Genomic DNA, 21,000 nt, shown 5'->3' with positions numbered 1-21,000 from the left:
GGCATCCCCTTGTGTTGTCACGTTCTGACCTTTATTTCCTTTGTTTTGTCATTATTTAGTATGGTCAGGGTGTGAGTTGGGGTGGGCAGTCTATGTTTGTTTTTCTATGATTTAGGTATTTCTATGTTTCGGCCTAGTATGGTTCTCAATCAGAGGCAGGTGTCATTAGTTGTCTCTGATTGAGAATCATACTTAGGTAGCCTGGGTTTCACTGTGTGTTTGTGGGTGATTGTTCCTGTCTCTGTGTTTGCACCAGATAGGGCTGTTTTGGGTTTTCAACGTTTCTTGTTTTGTTAGTTTGTTCATGTGAAGAGTCTTTATTAAAGAACCATGAATAGAAACCACGCTGCATTTTGGTCCACCTCTCCCTCAAGCCAAGAAGACCGTTACATATGTACTAAGCCATTAATACCATAAATCGCGTGATGAGAGAAGGACTGTATGACGATATGAACATCTGGATACTGCCAACCCTGCCCTCAATTCCCTTTTTATTAGCTAGAAGGCCTGTCTGATTAGGAATATACAACAGCTTTATAATCTCGCCTCCGGTAGATAGGGAAGGAAAAGGGATATCTATATTAAATGTCTCCCGTATTTAACCCCTCTGAATCAGAGAGGTGCAGGAAAATGACGAGCACGAATAGATTAAGCAAGGCAGGACAAATAGTTTGTACTGTGTGTGTGCGTGTGTCTGTGCGGTTTTGTGTGCTGTGTGTCTGTGGGGTTTTGTGTGTGTGTGTCTGGGGTTTTGTGTGTGTGTGTGTCTGTGGGGTTTTTTGTGTGTGTGTGTGTGTGTGTGTGTGTGTGTGTGTGTGTGTGTGTGTGTGTGTGCTGTGTGCTGTGTGTGTGTGCTGTGTATCTGTGGGGTTTTGTGTGCTGTGTGTGTGTGTGCTGTGTATCTGTGGGGTTTTGTGTGCTGTGCGCAGGGGTGTCAAACAAATGGCCTGCGGTTCTAGCTAGCATGTAGTTGCCAAGGACGAGACCAAGACCGACAGAGGGAGAGAGGAGGGATTGTTCAGGTCAGATAGTTTGGACACCCTCGCCTCCTACATGTTGTCCATTAGAAATGATGGTAATCTCCACACAGAAACCTCCCCCTATCTGTCTGGTCTGAGGTGTGTGTGTGTGTGTTCACTAATAATAACCCAGGAGCAACGTAACATCAGGGACACTCAGTCAGAGAAACATAGGACCATCGCTCAGTCAGAGAAACATAGGACCATCGCTCAGTCAGAGAAACATAGGACCATCGCTCAGTCAGAGAAACACAGGACCATCGCTCAGTCAGAGAAACAGGACCATCGCTCAGTCAGAGAAACATAGGACCATCGCTCAGTCAGAGAAACATAGGACCATCGCTCAGTCAGAGAAACATAGGACCATCGCTCAGTCAGAGAAACATAGGACCATCACTCAGTCAGAGAAACATAGGACCATCACTCAGTCAGAGAAACATAGGACCATCACTCAGTCAGAGAAACATAGGACCATCACTCAGTCAGAGAAACATAGGACCATCACTCAGACAGAGAAACATAGGACCATCGCTCAGACAGAGAAACGCAGGACCATCACTCAGACAGATAAACATAGGACCATCGCTCAGACAGATAAACACAGGACCATCGCTCAGACAGAGAAACGCAGGACCATCACTCAGACAGAGAAACACAGGACCATCACTCAGACAGAGAAACACAGGACCATCGCTCAGACAGAGAAACGCAGGACCATCACTCAGACAGATAAACACAGGACCATCACTCAGACAGAGAAACACAGGACCATCACTCAGACAGATAAACACAGGACCATCACTCAGACAGAGAAACACAGGGAAAGAGTTAGAGACAAAGAGCTGACCATGGAGAAGGACAAGCAGGGAACCATAACACATAGAAACCCACAACATGGATATGGGCCTGGGCATCGGCACGGGATGGAGCAGGTAAGTAACCTACTCCATATGAAGTTACTTACCGTAATGACTCTTTATCTAGACCTATAGACTCAGTTATTCAATAGTTGAATTGTTTTAGTCCAGAATATGTCTGTACTCTGTTATCAGATACCTACTGGATAAGACCTTTACAGTTGTGTTCTTCTCTGTGCTGATTGGCTCTGGCTTTCACGCTCTCATCTGGGTTTAATCGTTGGCCATCTCTTCAAGTTTGAAACTAAATTTAATTGTAGATGATTAGCCCGTGTTATAAGAGGCACAGATTTGATTGCAGCTAGAATGTAGAGGTCAGGATTCTCTAATTCACTGTGATCAAGGTTAAGAGGAAAAACTGTTGGAGTAGTGGTTATTGCCATAGAAACAGGAGACTACTAGTTCCATGATTATTACTCTGTAACAACTATGGTTTTGAGAGAGAGAGAGAGAGAGAGAGAGAGAGAGAGAGAGAGAGAGAGAGAGAGAGAGAGAGAGAGAGAGAGAGAGAGAGAGAGAGAGAGAGAGAGAGAGAGAGAGAGAGAGAGAGAGAGAGAGAGAGAGAGAGAGAGAGAGAGAGAGAGAGAGAGAGAGAGAGAGAGAGAGAGAGAGAGAGAGAGAGAGAGAGAGAGAGAGAGAGAGAGAGAGAGAGAGAGAGAGAGAGAGAGAGAGAGAGAGAGAGAGAGAGAGAGAGAGACCATGTTAGGGAAGGCAGAACATTGAAATGCACCCTACCTAGATGCAAAGCAAACACCAAATGCTTTCCCACTAAAACGAGAGAGCCCACTATAGGCCACACATCCAGTTGCCAAAACAGCCACATGCAGAGTTCCCCACTCCATGCTGTTTTCTGTCTTTAAACAGAGTTTATAGTTAGGTTATGAAAGTTCAATGGATAGCTGTAGGCTACTAGCTCCTACTCTTGAAACTACTAACTAAGTATATAACTATTACATTTACATTACATTTAAGTCATTTAGCAGACGCTCTTATCTAGAGCGACTTACAAATTGGTGCGTTCACCTTATGACATCCAGTGGAGCAGCCACTTTACAATAGTGCATCTAAATCTTTTAAGGGGGGGGGGGTGAGAAGGATTACTTTATCCTATAACTATAACTAACCAACTCTACTTATCACAAACAGGCCATCTTTAAGTGTTTCAGCCAAGGTTGTAAGTGTCAACACATGACATTTATTTCTATGTTTTGGGTTAGATCTCTATATAATACTGGTTTGGACTTAGGTACCTATTTATTATAAAGCATGGATGACTCTGCAATGACTGACCCGAAACACATTAGTGTGCTTCATACGTCAATGTAACCCATAATAGCCAAGTGACTGTAGTTAGTCTGCCTTATCTCTTACATGTTGTGTCAACTCATCCATCTCCACACATGTCGTTTTCAGTATAAACACGACCCAAAGACGTCTCAAATATAATAACAAGACCTTACAGGAAGCTGACCTATGTACAGTGCCTTGCGAAATTATTCGGCCCCCTTGAACTTTGCGACCTTTTGCCACATTTCAGGCTTCAAACATAAAGATATAAAACTGTATTTTTTTGTGAAGAATCAACAACAAGTGGGACACAATCATGAAGTGGAACAACATTTATTGGATATTTCTAACTTTTTTAACAAATCAAAAACTGAAAAATTGGGCGTGCAAAATTATTCAGCCCCTTTACTTTCAGTGCAGCAAACTCTCTCCAGAAGTTCAGTGAGGATCTCTGAATGATCCAATGTTGACCTAAATGACTAATGATGATAAATACAATCCACCTGTGTGTAATCAAGTCTCGGTATAAATGCACCTGCACTGTGATAGTCTCAGAGGTCCGTTAAAAGCGCAGAGAGCATCATGAAGAACAAGGAACACACCAGGCAGGTCCAAGATACTGTTGTGAAGAAGTTTAAAGCCGGATTTGGATACAAAAAGATTTCCCAAGCTTTAAACATCCCAAGGAGCACTGTGCAAGCGATAATATTGAAATGGAAGGAGTATCAGACCAGTGCAAATCTACCAAGACCTGGCCGTCCCTCTAAACTTTCAGCTCATACAAGGAGAAGACTGATCAGAGATGCAGCCAAGAGGCCCATGATCACTCTGGATGAACTGCAGAGATCTACAGCTGAGGTGGGACACTCTGTCCATAGGACAACAATCAGTCGTATATTGCACAAATCTGGCCTTTATGGAAGAGTGGCAAGAAGAAAGCCATTTCTTAAAGATATCCATAAAAAGTGTCGTTTAAAGTTTGCCACAAGCCACCTGGGAGACACACCAAACATGTGGAAGAAGGTGCTCTGGTCAGATGAAACCAAAATGGAACTTTTTGGCAACAATGCAAAATGTTATGTTTGGCGTAAAAGCAACACAGCCCATCACCCTGAACACACAATCCCCACTGTCAAACATGGTGGTGGCAGCATCATGGTTTGGGCCTGCTTTTCTTCAGCAGGGACAGGGAAGATGGTTAAAATTGATGGGAAGATGGATGGAGCCAAATACAGGAACATTCTGGAAGAAAACCTGATGGAGTCTGCAAAAGACCTGAGACTGGGACGGAGATTTGTCTTCCAACAAGACAATGATCCAAAACATAAAGCAAAATCTACAATGGAATGGTTCCAACATAAACATATCCAGGTGTTAGAATAGCCAAGTCAAAGTCTAGACCTGAATCCAATCGAGAATCTGTGGAATGAACTGAAACCTGCTGTTCACAAATGCTCTCCATCCAACCTCACTGAGCTCGAGCTGTTTTGAAAGGAGGAATGGGAAAAAAATTCAGTCTCTCGATGTGCAAAACTGATAGAGACATACCCCAAGCGACTTACAGCTGTAATCGCAGCAAAAGGTGGCGCTAAGGGGGCTGAATAATTTTGCACGCCCAACTTTTCAGTTTTTGATTTGTTAAAAAAGTTTGAAATATCCAATAAATGTAATTCCAGATCTATTCTATTTCTGGGTCCTACTTTAGGTCCAGGGCAGGTTTCAATGTTTATTATCTTGATGGAACCAGTCTGATCGCTGTTCTCACCATTCTGTTATCCTGATGGAACCAGTCTGATCGCTGTCTTCACCATTCTGTTATCCTGATGGAACCAGTCTGATCGCTGTCTTCACCATTCTGTTATCCTGATGGAACCAGTCTGATCGCTGTCTTCACCATTCTGTTATCCTGATGGAACCAGTCTGATCGCTGTCTTCACCATTCTGTTATCCTGATGGAACCAGTCTGATCGCTGTCTTCACCATTCTGTTATCCTGATGGAACCAGTCTGATCGCTGTCTTCACCATTCTGTTATCCTGATGGAACCAGTCTGATCGCTGTCTTCACCATTCTGTTATCCTGATGGAACCAGTCTGATCGCTGTCTTCACCATTCTGTTATCCTGATGGAACCAGTCTGATCGCTGTCTTCACCATTCTGTTATCCTGATGGAACCAGTCTGATCGCTGTCTTCACCATTCTGTTATCCTGATGGAACCAGTCTGATCGCTGTCTTCACCATTCTGTTATCCTGATGGAACCAGTCATTCTGTTATCTGCTGTCTTCACCATTCTGTTATCCTGATGGAACCAGTCTGATCGCTGTCTTCACCATTCTGTTATCCTGATGGAACCAGTCTGATCGCTGTCTTCACCATTCTGTTATCCTGATGGAACCAGTCTGATCGCTGTCTTCACCATTCTGTTATCCTGATGGAACCAGTCTGATCGCTGTCTTCACCATTCTGTTATCCTGATGGAACCAGTCTGATCGCTGTCTTCACCATTCTGTTATCCTGATGGAACCAGTCTGATCGCTGTCTTCACCATTCTGTTATCCTGATGGAACCAGTCTGATCGCTGTCTTCACCATTCTGTTATCCTGATGGAACCAGTCTGATCGCTGTCTTCACCATTCTGTTATCCTGATGGAACCAGTCTGATCGCTGTCTTCACCATTCTGTTATCCTGATGGAACCAGTCTGATCGCTGTCTTCACCATTCTGTCTTGGTGTTCCTGACCTGTCTGTCACCTGCCTTCAGGTTGCTGTGCAGGCTCCCTGTAGATAATGACTGTATGGGTGTCCTTCAGGTTGTTGCGCAGGCTCCCTGTAGATAATGACTGTATGGGTCTCCTTCAGGTTGTTGCGCAGGCTCCCTGTAGATAATGACTGTATGGGTGTCCTTCAGGTTGTTGCGCAGGCTCCCTGTAGATAATGACTGTATGGGTCTCCTTCAGGTTGTTTCAGGTTGTAGATAATGACAGGTCTCCCAGGTTGTTGTGCAGGCTCCCTGTAGATAATGACTGTATGGGTCTCCTTCAGGTTGTTGTGCAGGCTCCCTGTAGATAATGACTGTATGGGTCTCCTTCAGGTTGTTGTGCAGGCTCCCTGTAGATAATGAGGCTCCCTAGATAATGACTGTATGGGTGTCCTTCAGGTTGTTGTATGGGTGTCCTTCAGGGCTCCCTGTAGATAATGACTGTATGGGTCTCCTTCAGGTTGTTGTGCAGGCTCCCTGTAGATAATGACTGTATGGGTGTCCTTCAGGTTGTTGTGCAGGCTCCCTGTAGATAATGACTGTATGGGTGTCCTTCAGGTTGTTGTGCAGGCTCCCTGTAGATAATGACTGTATGGGTCTCCTTCAGGTTGTTGTGCAGGCTCCCTGTAGATAATTGTTTCCAGACAGTCATTGTGTACGTATGTTGAAAGACATGACGACCAGGAAACACAAGACCGACGATTAGCCCATCTACAGATCTGCTCTCTCCACAGAGCTGTACCTCCAACACCATCTTACCCTCCCTGGCTGTCTGTTGCCCTCATTGACCCAGATAAAAGTCTCCTTAGTCTCTCTAATGTCCAACACCAACTGTGTATGTCTTCCGTGCTGTGTGTCTTTCTGCCTGTCCACACGTGTGTGTGTGTGTGTGTGTGTGTGTGTGTGTGTGTGTGTGTGTGTGTGTGTGTGTGTGTGTGTGTGTGTGTGTGTGTGTGTGTGTGTGTGTGTGTGTGTGTGTGTGTGTGTGTGTGTGTGTGTGTGTGTGTGTGTGTGTGTGTGTGTGTGTGTACTTTCACAGAGAAGTGTGTCAGTCCAGACTGATCTCGTAACATCAGAGCAGAGAGTGTCTACATAGTAGAGGATTAGTTTAAATCTCTTTAACTTTCTAACCCACTCAGTGGGAATGAAGGAATGTTCCACGGGGTTGGTTGGTTTACCATTCACTTTGATCACAAGTTTATATATATTGGGGCGGCAGCGTAGCCTAGTGGTTAGAGCGTTGGACTAGTAACCAGAAGGTTGCGAATTCAAACCCCCAAGCTGACAAGGTACAAATCTGTCGTTCTGCCCCTGAAAAGGCAGTTAACCCACTGTTCCCAGGCCGTCAATGAAAATAAGAATGTGTTCTTAACTGACTTGCCTGGTTAAATAAAGGTAAAATGTAAAAAAAATTAAATATACAGTAACGAGCTCTGGTTTGGTCAAATACAATGTGATTATCTTTTATATGTACTGAAGCTAGAGCCTTGCGCTTACATGATCCAACACTCTACTCAGCAAACTGGATGCAGTTTATCACAGTGCCATCCGTTTTGTCACTAAAGCACCTTATACCACCCGCCACTGCGACTTGTATGCTCTGGTCGGCTGGCCCTCGCTACATATTCGTCGCCAGACCCACTGGCTCCAGGTCATCTACAAGTCCATGCTAGGTAAAGCTCCGCCTTATCTCAGTTCACTGGTCACGATGGCAACACCCATCCGTAGAACGCGCTCCAGCAGGTGTATCTCACTGATCATCCCTAAAGCCAACACCTCATTTGGCCGCCTTTCGTTCCAGTACTCTGCTGCCTGTGACTGGAACGAATTGCAAAAATCGCTGAAGTTGGAGACTTTTATCTCCCTCACCAACTTCAAACATCTGCTATCTGAGCAGCTAACCGATCGCTGCAGCTGTACATAGTCTATTGGTATATATCCCACCCATTTTCACCTACCTCATCCCCATACTGTTTTTATTTATTTACTTTTCTGCTCTTTTGCACACCAATATCTCTACCTGTACATGACCATCTGATCATTTATCACTCCAGTGTTAATCTGCAAAATTGTAATTATTCGCCTACCTCCTCATGCCTTTTGCACACAATGTATATAGACTATTTTCTTTTTTTTTCTACTGTGTTATTGACTTGTTAATTGTTTACTCCATGTGTAACTCTGTGTTGTCTGTTCACACTGCTATGCTTTATCTTGGCCAGGCCGCTGTTGCAAATGAGAACTTGTTCTCAACTAGCCTACCCGGTTAAATAAAGGTGAAATAAAAAAAAAATTAAAACTGTGTTAAGTTAAGAAAAAAAATCTTATTTACACTGATGGCCTACCCCGGCCAAACCCAAACCCGGACGACACTGGGCTAATTGAGTGCCGCCCTATGGGACTCCCAATTACGGCCGGTTGTTATACAGCCTGGAATCGAACCACGTCTGTAATGACGCCTCTAGCACTGAGATGCAGTGCCACACAGTTAGACCTTTGGAGGTGGGCAGAAAGATCACAATGTGTATTTTTAATCATCTACACCTGACAATGTGGGTTCAATCAGAATGTGACTTACTACATAATAATGTGATGTGATGTACTGCATGACAGAGGCCATGAGACATCTACTTGTATGCAGAAGAGTTGGAGTCAATTACATTTCAATTACATTCAATTCAGAATGGAAAGGCATTGAAGAGAATTTGAATTTCAGTGCACTTTATAAATTGACTGGAGTTGAAGTGGAATTGACCCCAATAACTACCGTGGGATATGCATCAACAACAACCTTGGGAAATCCTCTGCATTATCATTAACAGTAGACTCGTACATTTCTTCAGTGAAAACAATGTACTGAGCAAAAGTCAGATTGGCTTTTTTCTAAATGACCATATGACAGACCATGTATTCACCCTGCACACCCTAATTGACAAACAAACAAGCCAAAACAAAGGCAAAGTCTTCTCATGCTTTGTTGATTTCAAATAAGCCTTCAACTCAATTTGGCATGAGGGTCTGCTATACAAATTGATGGAAAGTGGTGTTGGGGGAGGGGGGAACCTACGACATTATTAAATCCGTGTACACAAACAACAAGTGTGCAGTTAGAATTGGCAAAAAAAACACACGTTTCTTTCCACTGAGAGGTGGGGTGAGACAGGGATGCAGTTTATGTCAACGAATTGATGGAGAGTATTGCGATTCAAGCCTGATTTTTTTTATTTATTGTGATTTGATGTTCCAAACATATTGCTCACCATACAGTGCCATCAGAAATGATTCACACCCCTTGACTTTTTCCACATTTTGTTGTACAACTTGAATTTGTGTTACTGGCCTTCACACAATACCCCATAATGTCAAAGTGGAATTATGTTTTTAATACATTTTTTTTTTACAAATGAATTAAACATCTAAAGCTGAAATGTCTCGAGTTAATAAGTATTCAACCCCTTTTTCATGCAAAGCCTAAATAAATTTAGGAGTAAACATGAGATGAATAAGTCATGTAATAAGTTGCTTGGACTCACTCTGTGTGCGATAATAGTGTTTAACTGTACCCCACACATACAAGTCGAGCAGTGGATTTCAAACACATTTTCAACCACAAAGACTGGCAAGGTTTTCCAATGCCTCGCAAAGAAGGGAACCTATTGGTATATGGGTAAAAATGTTTGAATTCATTAATTTTAACACAAAAAACCCTGTTCCTGAAGAGCTACCGTCCTGTAGGTTTTCACTCCAACCCTGTTCATGAAGAGCTACTGTCCTGTAGGTTTTCACTCCAACCCTGTTCCTGAAGAGCTACCGTCCTGTAGGTTTTCACTCCAACCCTGTTCCTGAAGAGCTACTGTCCTGTAGGTTTTCACTCCAACCCTATTCCTGAAGAGCTACCGTCCTGTAGGTTTTCACTCCAACCCTGTTCCTGAAGAGCTACTGTCCTGTAGGTTTTCACTCCAACCCTGTTCCTGAAGAGCTACTGTCCTGTAGGTTTTCACTCCAACCCTGTTCCTGAAGAGCTACCGTCCTGTAGGTTTTCACTCCAACCCTGTTCATGAAGAGCTACTGTCCTGTAGGTTTTCACTCCAACCCTGTTCCTGAAGAGCTACCGTCTTGTAGGTTTTCACTCCAACCCTGTTCCTGAAGAGCTACTGTCCTGTAGGTTTTCACTCCAACCCTGTTCCCGAAGAGCTACCGTCCTGTAGGTTTTCACTCCAACCCTGTTCCTGAAGAGCTACCGTCCTGTAGGTTTTCACTCCAACCCTGTTCCTGAAGAGCTACTGTCCTGTAGGTTTTCACTCCAACCCTGTTCCTGAAGAGCTACTGTCCTGTAGGTTTTCACTCCAACCCTGTTCCTGAAGAGCTACCGTCCTGTAGGTTTTCACTCCAACCCTGTTCCTGAAGAGCTACTGTCCTGTAGGTTTTCACTCCAACCCTGTTCATGAAGAGCTATTGTCCTGTAGGTTTTCACTCCAACCCTGTTCCCGAAGAGCTACTGTCCCACCATAATGTCAACTGAAGACTAATTCATGCCTCAAACTTCTTCTTCTTGTTCTTCAGATCCAGTTTGCGGAGGATAAACAGGAGTTTCAGAAGTACCCCACTAAGGCCGGCCGGCGCTCCCTGTCTCGCTCCATCTCCCAGTCCTCCACAGATAGCTACAGCTCAGGTAGCTACCACACACTAGAGTTGGGTGATATCCAGATTAATCGTACCGTCATACCGTTTCTGTACCATACCGGTGTATACAGTATTACCAAATGTGTATTTAAAAAATACTCACAAAAAAAACATTTTAGGCAACAGAGATATTGATCCAGGAGGAGATGTATCTGCGGTGTCTTGACATCTAGCCACTTAGCTAAGCCAGTTAGCAAACCAAATGTGTAGCTGGAGCCCAGAGCTGGATAACATTTATTAGACACATCTTAGGTTTCTTATAGTTTGTACTTAACTGATAGTTATATGCAGTGGCATAGCACGGAATTTGAAAATCAAAGCGAAATACCCCGGTATGTGGTTTAAACGGTTGATCGCCGAAGCCTAACACACACATACATACATATACACACACACACACATACACACATACATACATACATACATACATACATACATACATACATACATACATACATACATACATACATACACACATACATACATACATACATACATACATACATACATACATACATACATACATACATACATACATACATACATACATACACATACATACATACATACATACATACATACATACACACACACACATACATACATACATACATACATACACACACACACATATATACACACATACATACACACACACACATATATACACACATACACACACACACACACACACACATACATACACACACACACACACACACACACACACACACACACACACACACACACACACACACACACACACACACACACACACACACACACACACACACACACACATACACACACACACACACACACACACACACACACACACACACACACACACACACACATACATACATACATACATACATACATACATACATACATACATACATACATACACAACACAACACAACACAACACAACACAACACAACACAACACAACACAACACAACACAACACAACACAACACAACACAACACAACACAACACAACACAACACAACACAACACAACACAACACAACACAACACAACACAACACAACACAACACAACACAACACAACACAACACAACACAACACAACACAACACAACACAACACAACACAACACAACACAACACAACACAACACAACACAACACAACACAACACAACACAACACAACACAACACAACACAACACAACACAACACAACTACTGCGCTAGGTGCTGGCGATTACCAGGGTGGCCAAATTCCTTCCACTGAAGAACATGTCAAGCTACTAACTACACTGTCTTCTATAGACTGGTTTACCATTGAGGAAGATATATTGATCTGTCTTCTATAGACTGGTATACCGTTGAGGAAGATCTATTGATCTGTCTTCTATAGACTGGTTTACCATTGAGGAAGATCTATTGATCTGTCTTCTATAGACTGGTTTACCATTGAGGAAGATCTATTGATCTGTCTTCTATAGACTGGTATACCGTTGAGGAAGATATATTGATCTGTCATCTATAGACTGGTTTACCATTGAGGAAGATCTATTGATCTGTCTTCTATAGACTGGTATACCGTTGAGGAAGATCTATTGATCTCAGTTAATATTTAATGATTGTCTAATTCTTTCTTCTATCTTAACTCTGACCATAGAGATATACACTGTAGGTGTGACTTTAACGAACAAAGGCTTCATTATGTGTCTGTGACTCTTTATCCCCTCAACACAATGTCCAGCTGCGTCCTACTCAGACAGCTCAGATGACGAGACCTCTCCTCGGGACAAGGCCCAGGCCAACTCCAAGGGCAGCAGCGACTTCTGCGTTAAGAACGTCAAACAGGCAGAGTTCGGCAGACGGGAGATCGAGATCGCAGAGCAAGGTGCAGAATCACCGGTCTTGCATTCACTTTCCGGCATCGTTCTGATTGCAACTATGTGCAACCAGGGCCAGATAGATGTGCAACCAGGCCAGATAGATGTGCAACCAGGCCAGATAGATGTGCAACCAGGGCCAGATAGATGTGCAACCAGGGCCAGATAGATGTGCAACCAGGCCAGATAGATGTGCAACCAGGGCCAGATAGATGTGCAACCAGGGCCAGATAGATGTGCAACCAGGGCCAGATAGATGTGCAACCAGGGCCAGATAGATGTGCAACCAGGGCCAGATAGATGTGCAACCAGGCCAGATAGATGTGCAACCAGGGCCAGATAGATGTGCAACCAGGCCAGATAGATGTGCAACCAGGGCCAGATAGATGTGCAACCAGGCCAGATAGATGTGCAACCAGGGCCAGATAGATGTGCAACCAGGCCAGATAGATGTGCAACCAGGGCCAGATAGATGTGCAACCAGGCCAGATAGATGTGCAACCAGGGCCAGATAGATGTGCAACCAGGGCCAGATAGATGTGCAACCAGGGCCAGATAGATGTGCAACCAGGGCCAGATAGATGTGCAACCAGGGCCAGATAGATGTGCAACCAGGGCCAGATAGATGTGCAACCAGGGCCAGATAGATGTGCAACCAGGGCCAGATAGATGTGCAACCAGGGCCAGATAGATGTGCAACCAGGGCCAGATAGATGTGCAACCAGGGCCAGATAGATGTGCAACCAGGGCCAGATAGATGTGCAACCAGGCCAGATAGATGTGCAACCAGGGCCAGATAGATGTGCAACCAGGCCAGATAGATGTGCAACCAGGGCCAGATAGATGTGCAACCAGGCCAGATAGATGTGCAACCAGGGCCAGATAGATGTGCAACCAGGGCCAGATAGATGTGCAACCAGGGCCAGATAGATGTGCAACCAGGGCCAGATAGATGTGCAACCAGGGCCAGATAGATGTGCAACCAGGGCCAGATAGATGTGCAACCAGGGCCAGATAGATGTGCAACCAGGGCCAGATAGATGTGCAACCAGGCCAGATAGATGTGCAACCAGGGCCAGATAGATGTGCAACCAGGCCAGATAGATGTGCAACCAGGCCAGATAGATGTGCAACCAGGCCAGATAGATGTGCAACCAGGGCCAGATAGATGTGCAACCAGGGCCAGATAGATGTGCAACCAGGGCCAGATAGATGTGCAACCAGGGCCAGATAGATGTGCAACCAGGCCAGATAGATGTGCAACCAGGGCCAGATAGATGTGCAACCAGGGCCAGATAGATGTGCAACCAGGGCCAGATAGATGTGCAACCAGGGCCAGATAGATGTGCAACCAGGCCAGATAGATGTGCAACCAGGGCCAGATAGATGTGCAACCAGGGCCAGATAGATGTGCAACCAGGGCCAGATAGATGTGCAACCAGGCCAGATAGATGTGCAACCAGGCCAGATAGATGTGCAACCAGGGCCAGATAGATGCAACCAGGCCAGATAGATGTGCAACCAGGCCAGATAGATGTGCAACCAGGCCAGATAGATGTGCAACCAGGCCAGATAGATGTGCAACCAGGCCAGATAGATGTGCAACCAGGCCAGATAGATGTGCAACCAGGCCAGATAGATGTGCAACCAGGCCAGATAGATGTGCAACCAGGCCAGCCCAGTACAGCTCTGCTGGGCTCAGTATTGTCAAAAGTGGAAAGTGCTGACATAGGATCAGTGGGATAGAGGGTACAGAGAGTGTTTGGCGCCTCGTCAAGGACTGACTCTGGATCAGTAATTATAAGGTAGCGGTCATAGAGAGGAGCTCAGACTCGTATCACATGGCATCCATTCTGCTGTGCTGAGTTTTAACGACTGATATCGAAGTCATAAAGCAGGTGATGACCTCACTGGACCTGTGTCAGATAGACAGTGGTGTCCAGGGTTACAGGAGCAGGTCTGAACCTGTCTGTCTGTCTGTCTGTCTGTCTGTCTGTCTGTCTGTCTGTCTGTCTGTCTGTCTGTCTGTCTGTCTGTCTGTCTGTCTTTCTGACTGTCTTTCTCTCTGACTGTCTTTCTCTCGGACTGTCTTTCTCTCTGTCTGTCTGTCTGTCTGTCTGTCTGTCTGTCTGTCTGTCTGTCTGTCTGTCTGTCTGTCTGTCTGTCTGTCTGTCTGTCTGTCTGTCTGTCTGTCTGTCTGTCTGTCTGTCTGTCTGTCTGTCTGTCTGTCTGTCTGTCTGTCTGTCTGTCTGTCTGTCTGTCTGTCTGTCTGTCTGTCTGTCTGTCTGTCTGTCTGTCTGTCTGTCTGTCTGTCTGTCTGTCTGTCTGTCTGTCTGTCTGTCTGTCTGTCTGTCTGTCTGTCTGTCTGTCTGTCTGTCTGTCTGTCTGTCTGTCTGTCTGTCTGTCTGTCTGTCTGTCTGTCTGTCTGTCTGTCTGTCTGTCTGTCTGTCTGTCTGTCTGTCTGTCTGTCTGTCTGTCTGTCTGTATCTCTCTCTCTCTGTCTGTCTGTCTGTCTGTCTGTCTGTCTGTCTGTCTGTCTCTCTCTCTGTCTGTCTGTCTGTCTGTATCTCTCTCTGACTGTCTGTCTGTCTGTCTGTATCTCTCTCTGACTGTCTGTCTGTCTTTCTCCGTCCTCTCTTTCTCTCTCTATGGTTGTGCAGATCTAGGCGAAGTGCCTAGGTCTCAACAGCTGTTCCTGTCAGTTCTGCTCTAACTAACCCTAGAGCCGTTGCCTAGGTCTCAACAGCTGTTCCTGTCAGCAATGCTCTAATTAACCTGCAGTGGTGTAAAGTACTTAAGTAAAAATACTTTAAAGTACTACATAAGTAGTTTTTTTGAGGTATCTGTACTTTACTATTTATGTTTTTGGACAACTTTTACTTCAATACATTCCTGAAGAAAATAATGTATTTTTTGCTCCATACATTTTCCCTGATACCCAAAAGTACTCTGTACATGTTTAATGCTTAGCAGGACAGGAATATGGTTCAATTTAAGCACTTATCAAGAGAACACATGGTCATCCCTACTGCCTCTGATCTGGCGGACTCACTAAACACAAATGCATTGTTTTTAAATGATGTCTGATTGTTGGAGTGTACCTATGGCTATCCATACATAAAAATAATAAACTTAAGTATATTTAGAACCAAATAGTTTTAGACTTTTTTACTCAAGTATTATTTGAATGGGTGACTTGCACTCTTGAAAGTTACTTGAGTAACTTTCAACCTGCAGGCAATATGGAGGTGATCTTGTGGGTTTTACTGTCTCACTGGCCTCTCTTTTTCAATATTATGCTAAATCTATCTTCGTATTCCTGCCTCTCTCGTTCACTGGTGTACTCTCCCAAATCCTTTCATTCTGACTCGCACTATCTCCCCCTCCTCCTCTCTCTCTCTCTCTCTCTTCCCTTTTTTATCTCTCCTTCTCTCCGCCCCCCTCCTCCTCTCCGTGCACCCCCCCTCCTACTCTCCCCCCACAGATATGTCAGCCCTGATCTCGCTGAGGAAGAGAGCCCAGGGGGAGAAGCCTCTAGCTGGGGCGAAGATAGTGGGCTGCACCCACATAACAGCTCAGACTGCAGTACGTCAACTTGCTCTCTCCTCCACCCAGTGTTTAGCCAGTTTTCAGACCCCCTCCAGCGACTTTTATTGGCAAAAGAGGCTAGCGACAAATTCAGCTACTTTTCAGGCTGCCTTTGGGAAGTTTTGCCAGCAAGAGTTTCAGTGGTTTTTGACGTCATTTTAGCGACTTTTCTCACTGAATTCTGCACCACAGAAGAGTGGGAGAAGCCGTGTGTTCAACAGAAGTCACAGCAGCAAGGCAAATTGGTGATGTGAGGTCGCAACGGCAAAACATCTAGTGACTTCTAGCGTCAAATCAAGAAACCAAAAGTGGATCTCACTGAAAAATAGTTGGTAACACTATACAATCATACCACACCATACTTCATCTTAGATTTAGAGAATACCTCTCTACCGTACAACATCTTAGATTTAGAGAATACCTCTCTACCGTACAACATCTTAGATTTAGAGAATACCTCTCTACCGTACAACATCTTAGATTTAGAGAATACCTCTCTACCGTACAACATCTTAGATTTAGAGAATACCTCTCTAGAGAATACCTCTCTAGCGTACAACATCTTAGATTTAGAGAATACCTCTCTAGCGTACAACATCTTAGATTTAGAGAATACCTCTCTAGCGTACAACATCTTAGATTTAGAGAATACCTCTCTACCGTACAACATCTTAGATTTAGAGAATACCTCTCTACCGTACAACATCTTAGATTTAGAGAATACCTCTCTACCGTACAACATCTTAGATTTAGAGAATACCTCTCTACCGTACAACATCTTAGATTTAGAGAATACCTCTCTACCGTACAACATCTTAGATTTAGAGAATACCTCTCTAGCGTACAACATCTTAGATTTAGAGAATACCTCTCTAGCGTACAACATCTTAGATTTAGAGAATACCTCTCTACCGTACAACATCTTAGATTTAGAGAATACCTCTCTAGCGTACAACATCTTAGATTTAGAGAATACCTCTCTACCGTACAACATCTTAGATTTAGAGAATACCTCTCTACCGTACAACATCTTAGATTTAGGGAATACCTCTCTACCGTACAACATCTTAGATTTAGAGAATACCTCTCTAGCGTACAACATCTTAGATTTAGAGAATACTTCTCTACCGTACAACATCTTAGATCTAGAGAATACCTCTCTACCGTACAACATCTTAGATTTAGAGAATACCTCTCTAGCGTACAACATCTTAGATTTAGAGAATACCTCTCTACCGTACAACATCTTAGATTTAGAGAATACCTCTCTACCGTACAACATCTTAGATTTAGAGAATACCTCTCTACCGTACAACATCTTAGATTTAGAGAATACCTCTCTAGCGTACAACATCTTAGATTTAGAGAATACCTCTCTACCGTACAACATCTTAGATTTAGAGAATACCTCTCTACCGTACAACATCTTAGATTTAGAGAATACCTCTCTACCGTACAACATCTTAGATCTAGAGAATACCTCTCTACCGTACAACATCTTAGATTTAGAGAATACCACTCTACCGTACAACATCTTAGATTTAGAGAATACCTCTCTACCGTACAACATCTTAGATTTAGAGAATACCACTCTACCGTACAACATCTTACCTTATACTGTCTTTGGCCTGGTAGTCTAGTCTACTTGATCAGACATCCAGTTGTCATGATCAAAACATTTGGCACGTGACTCCTGAAATAGCAGCATGATTGTTGGGTCTTGTTTAGATTACTTGATATGAATGTATTTTATGTGTGTTAGTGTATGTGCTTATTTTGTAAAAATGGTAATAACGTGATGTAATGTAATATTTTATTTAAGATGTGGGCTGTTGTTGTTTTGTTGTCTTGTTTGGACCCCAGGAAGAGTAGCTGCTGCCTTGGCAGGAACTAAACGAGATGTGTTTGTGTATTCCCCCCCCCCCCCTCAGGTTCTGATAGAGACCCTGGTAGCTCTTGGAGCTCAGTGTCGTTGGACAGCCTGTAACATCTACTCTACTCAGAACGAGGTGGCTGCTGCCCTGGCAGAGAGTGGTGAGAACTTATAATACTGTCCTCTCTTTCTTTCGGTCTGTCTCGCCCCTTCCCTCTTTCTCACCCTCCCTCTACCTCTCTCTCACCGATCCTCTACCTCTCTCTATACCTCTCTTTCTACCTCTCTCTCACCCTCCCTCAACCTCTCTCTCTCACCCTCCCTCAACCTCTCTCTCTCACCCTCCCTCTACCTATCTTTCTTTCTGTCTGTCTCGCCCCTTCCCTCTCTCTCACCCTCCCTCTACCTCTCTCTCTCTCACCCATCCTCTACCTCTCTCTCTCACCCTCCCTCTACCTCTCTCTCTCTCACCCTACCTCTACCTCTCTCTCTCTCACCCTACCTCTACCTTTCTCTCTCTCACCCTCCCTCTACCTTTCTCTCTCTCACCCTCCCTCTACCTCTCTCTCTCTCACCCTCCCTCTACCTCTCTCTCACCCTCCCTCTACCTCTCTTTCTCTCTGTCACCCTCCCTCTACCTCTCTCTCTCACCCTCCCTCTACCTCTCTTTCTTTCTGTCTGTCTCACCCCTTCCCTCTCTCTCACCCTCCCTCAACCTCTCTCTCTCTCACCCATTTTCTACCTCTCTCTCTCACCCTCCCTCTACCTCTCTCTCACCCTCCCTCTACCTCTCTCTCTCACCCTCCCTCAACCTCTCTCTCTCACCCTCCCTCTACCTATCTTTCTTTCTGTCTGTCTCCCCCCCTTCCTCTCTCTCACCCTCCCTCTACCTCTCTCTCTCTCACCCATCCTCTACCTCTCCTCTCACCCCCTCTACTCTCTCTCTCTCACCCTACCTCTACCTCTCTCTCTCTCACCCTACCTCTACCTTTCTCTCTCTCACCCTCCCTCTACCTTTCTCTCTCTCACCCTCCCCTACCTCTCTCTCTCTCACCCTCCCTCTACCTCTCTCTCACCCTCCCTCTACCTCTCTTTCTCTCTGTCACCCTCCCTCTACCTCTCTCTCTCACCCTCCCTCTACCTCTCTTTCTTTCTGTCTGTCTCACCCCTTCCCTCTCTCTCACCCTCCCTCAACCTCTCTCTCTCTCACCCATTTTCTACCTCTCTCTCTCACCCTCCCTCTACCTCTCTCTCACCCTCCCTCTACCTCTCTCTCTCACTCTCCCTCTACCTCTCTCTCTCACCCTCCCTCTACCTCTCTCTCTTTCATCCATCCTCTACCTCCCTCTCTCTCTACCCTCCCCCTCTTTCCCTCTCTACCCTCCCCCTCTCTTTCTCTCTCAATTCAATTCAAGGGGCTTTATTGGCATGGGAAACATATGTTTACATTGCCAAAGCAAGTGAAATAGATAATAAAGTGAAATAAACATTAAAAAGTGAACAGTAAATATTACACTCACACAAGTTCCCCGAATAATAGAGACATTTCAAATGTCATATTATATACAGTGAATAGTTAAAGTACAAATGGGAAAATAAATCAACAGAAATATTGGTTGTATTTACAATGGTGTTTGTTCTTTAATGGTTACCCTTTTCTTGTGGCAACAGGTCACAAATCTTGCTGCTGTGATGGCACTCTCCTTCCTTCCTTCCTTCCTTATCTCTCTCTCTTTTTCTCTCTCTCTCTCTCTCGTCGGAGTGCATGCTGGGAGTGAGTCGTCAAGCAGGAGTGATTGTGAGAGCGAATGGAATTTCTTTTCACTCTATTGGGTTTTGGTATGTATATATATATATATTGATTAGTTTAGTTGTTTTAAGGGTATCTTGTTTAAACTATCACTAAGCACATATAGGGGTGGTGAGATCTTTGAGGTTGGTTTTTCGCGAGGGCACAACCAGCGGGTGGGGCTGGTTGCTATGGCCACTCGCGGAAGTGTAGAGTTTGAAAAACTTAGTCGGAGGCATGGAGTAAAGATTCCTGCGGGCGGCCGGGTGTTCAGTGGAAGAACGTAGCTTGGATGTGGGTGCTATCATTGGGTATGATAGCATCAAATCAACCTCAAGGATGAATAGCGCTGTAGTGATATTCTTAGATTCAATTGAAAAGGTGAGTAAGATAGTTGAGAGGGGTGTTGTGTTGCGGGAGACACAGACGCCGGTATTTCCGCTTATGAATCCGGCAAAGAAAGTTATACTTTCTAACGTGCCACCATTTGTTAGAGATGAAGTGTTATGGCGAGAGTTATCTCGCCATGGTCAAATCATATCTACAATAAAGAAGGTTCTTTTTGGATGCAAATCTCCGTTGTTGAAACATGTCGTGTCTCATAGGAGACAAGTGCATATGATTTTAAAAAAGGAATGAATTTAGCGTTCAGTTTTAAGATTGATGGATTTGAGTATGTCTTCTATGCATCTACTGAATCAATGAAATGCTTTGGCTGTGGAAGAGAGGGGTATTTGGTGCGTAGTTGTCCCGAGAATGAGCGCGCTGAGCCTGGTAGTAGCTCTAGTGCTGGGTCAACTAACGAAACACCGTGAAGGGATGAACATGCTAAGGGTGCAGGGGAAGGGAGAAGGTGGGCAGATGTGGTTGGAAAAGTAGGAGAGGAAGGCATTGTGGATACGTGGGCAATTATGGTAGATCAGAACAAAGAGGGAGGGGAAACAGTAGGTGAGATTGCGAATGCCGTCGCTGAGGTGGTGCTGGAAAATGAAATTGGAGGTCAAGAGGAGATTGAAATAACGGAAAAGGAAGCGGATGTTTTCATAATACTGATGAGTAAAAGGAAGAATTTAAGGGGTGGTGAAGGGTCTAATTCTAAGAGAAAGGTAGAGATTGATAAATCAGTTGAAGATGAACAAGTTGTAGAGATGGTGGAGTTTTCTTCTGAGGAGGATAGCGAGAGTGAGTCATCTGACGCGTCACAACAATATAGTGAGATAA

The 21,000-nt window shown here is 44.5% G+C and overlaps 1 protein-coding gene across 3 annotated transcripts in view; it reads left to right on the top strand.

Annotated features, from left to right (window-relative positions):
* The window catches only part of LOC124032370 (S-adenosylhomocysteine hydrolase-like protein 1), a 68,461-nt gene that overhangs the window by 27,478 nt on the left and 19,983 nt on the right, over positions 1-21,000 (top strand). For 2 of the 3 annotated variants that reach the window (XM_046344726.1, XM_046344727.1), the window contains exons 2-5: positions 10,546-10,654; positions 12,394-12,537; positions 16,014-16,114; positions 18,049-18,151. In XM_046344726.1, coding sequence (XP_046200682.1) covers positions 10,546-10,654; positions 12,394-12,537; positions 16,014-16,114; positions 18,049-18,151 — 457 coding nt within the window. Of the gene's footprint in view, positions 1-1,421; positions 1,952-10,545; positions 10,655-12,393; positions 12,538-16,013; positions 16,115-18,048; positions 18,152-21,000 lie in introns of those variants that run through there. The other variant, XM_046344728.1, reaches the window with a different exon arrangement.

The sequence above is a fragment of the Oncorhynchus gorbuscha genome, linkage group LG03, assembly GCF_021184085.1.
Source record: "Oncorhynchus gorbuscha isolate QuinsamMale2020 ecotype Even-year linkage group LG03, OgorEven_v1.0, whole genome shotgun sequence".
Lineage (NCBI taxonomy): Eukaryota > Metazoa > Chordata > Actinopteri > Salmoniformes > Salmonidae > Oncorhynchus > Oncorhynchus gorbuscha.
Note: the sequence above shows the minus strand (reverse complement) of the source record. Positions and strands in the feature narration are given on the sequence as shown.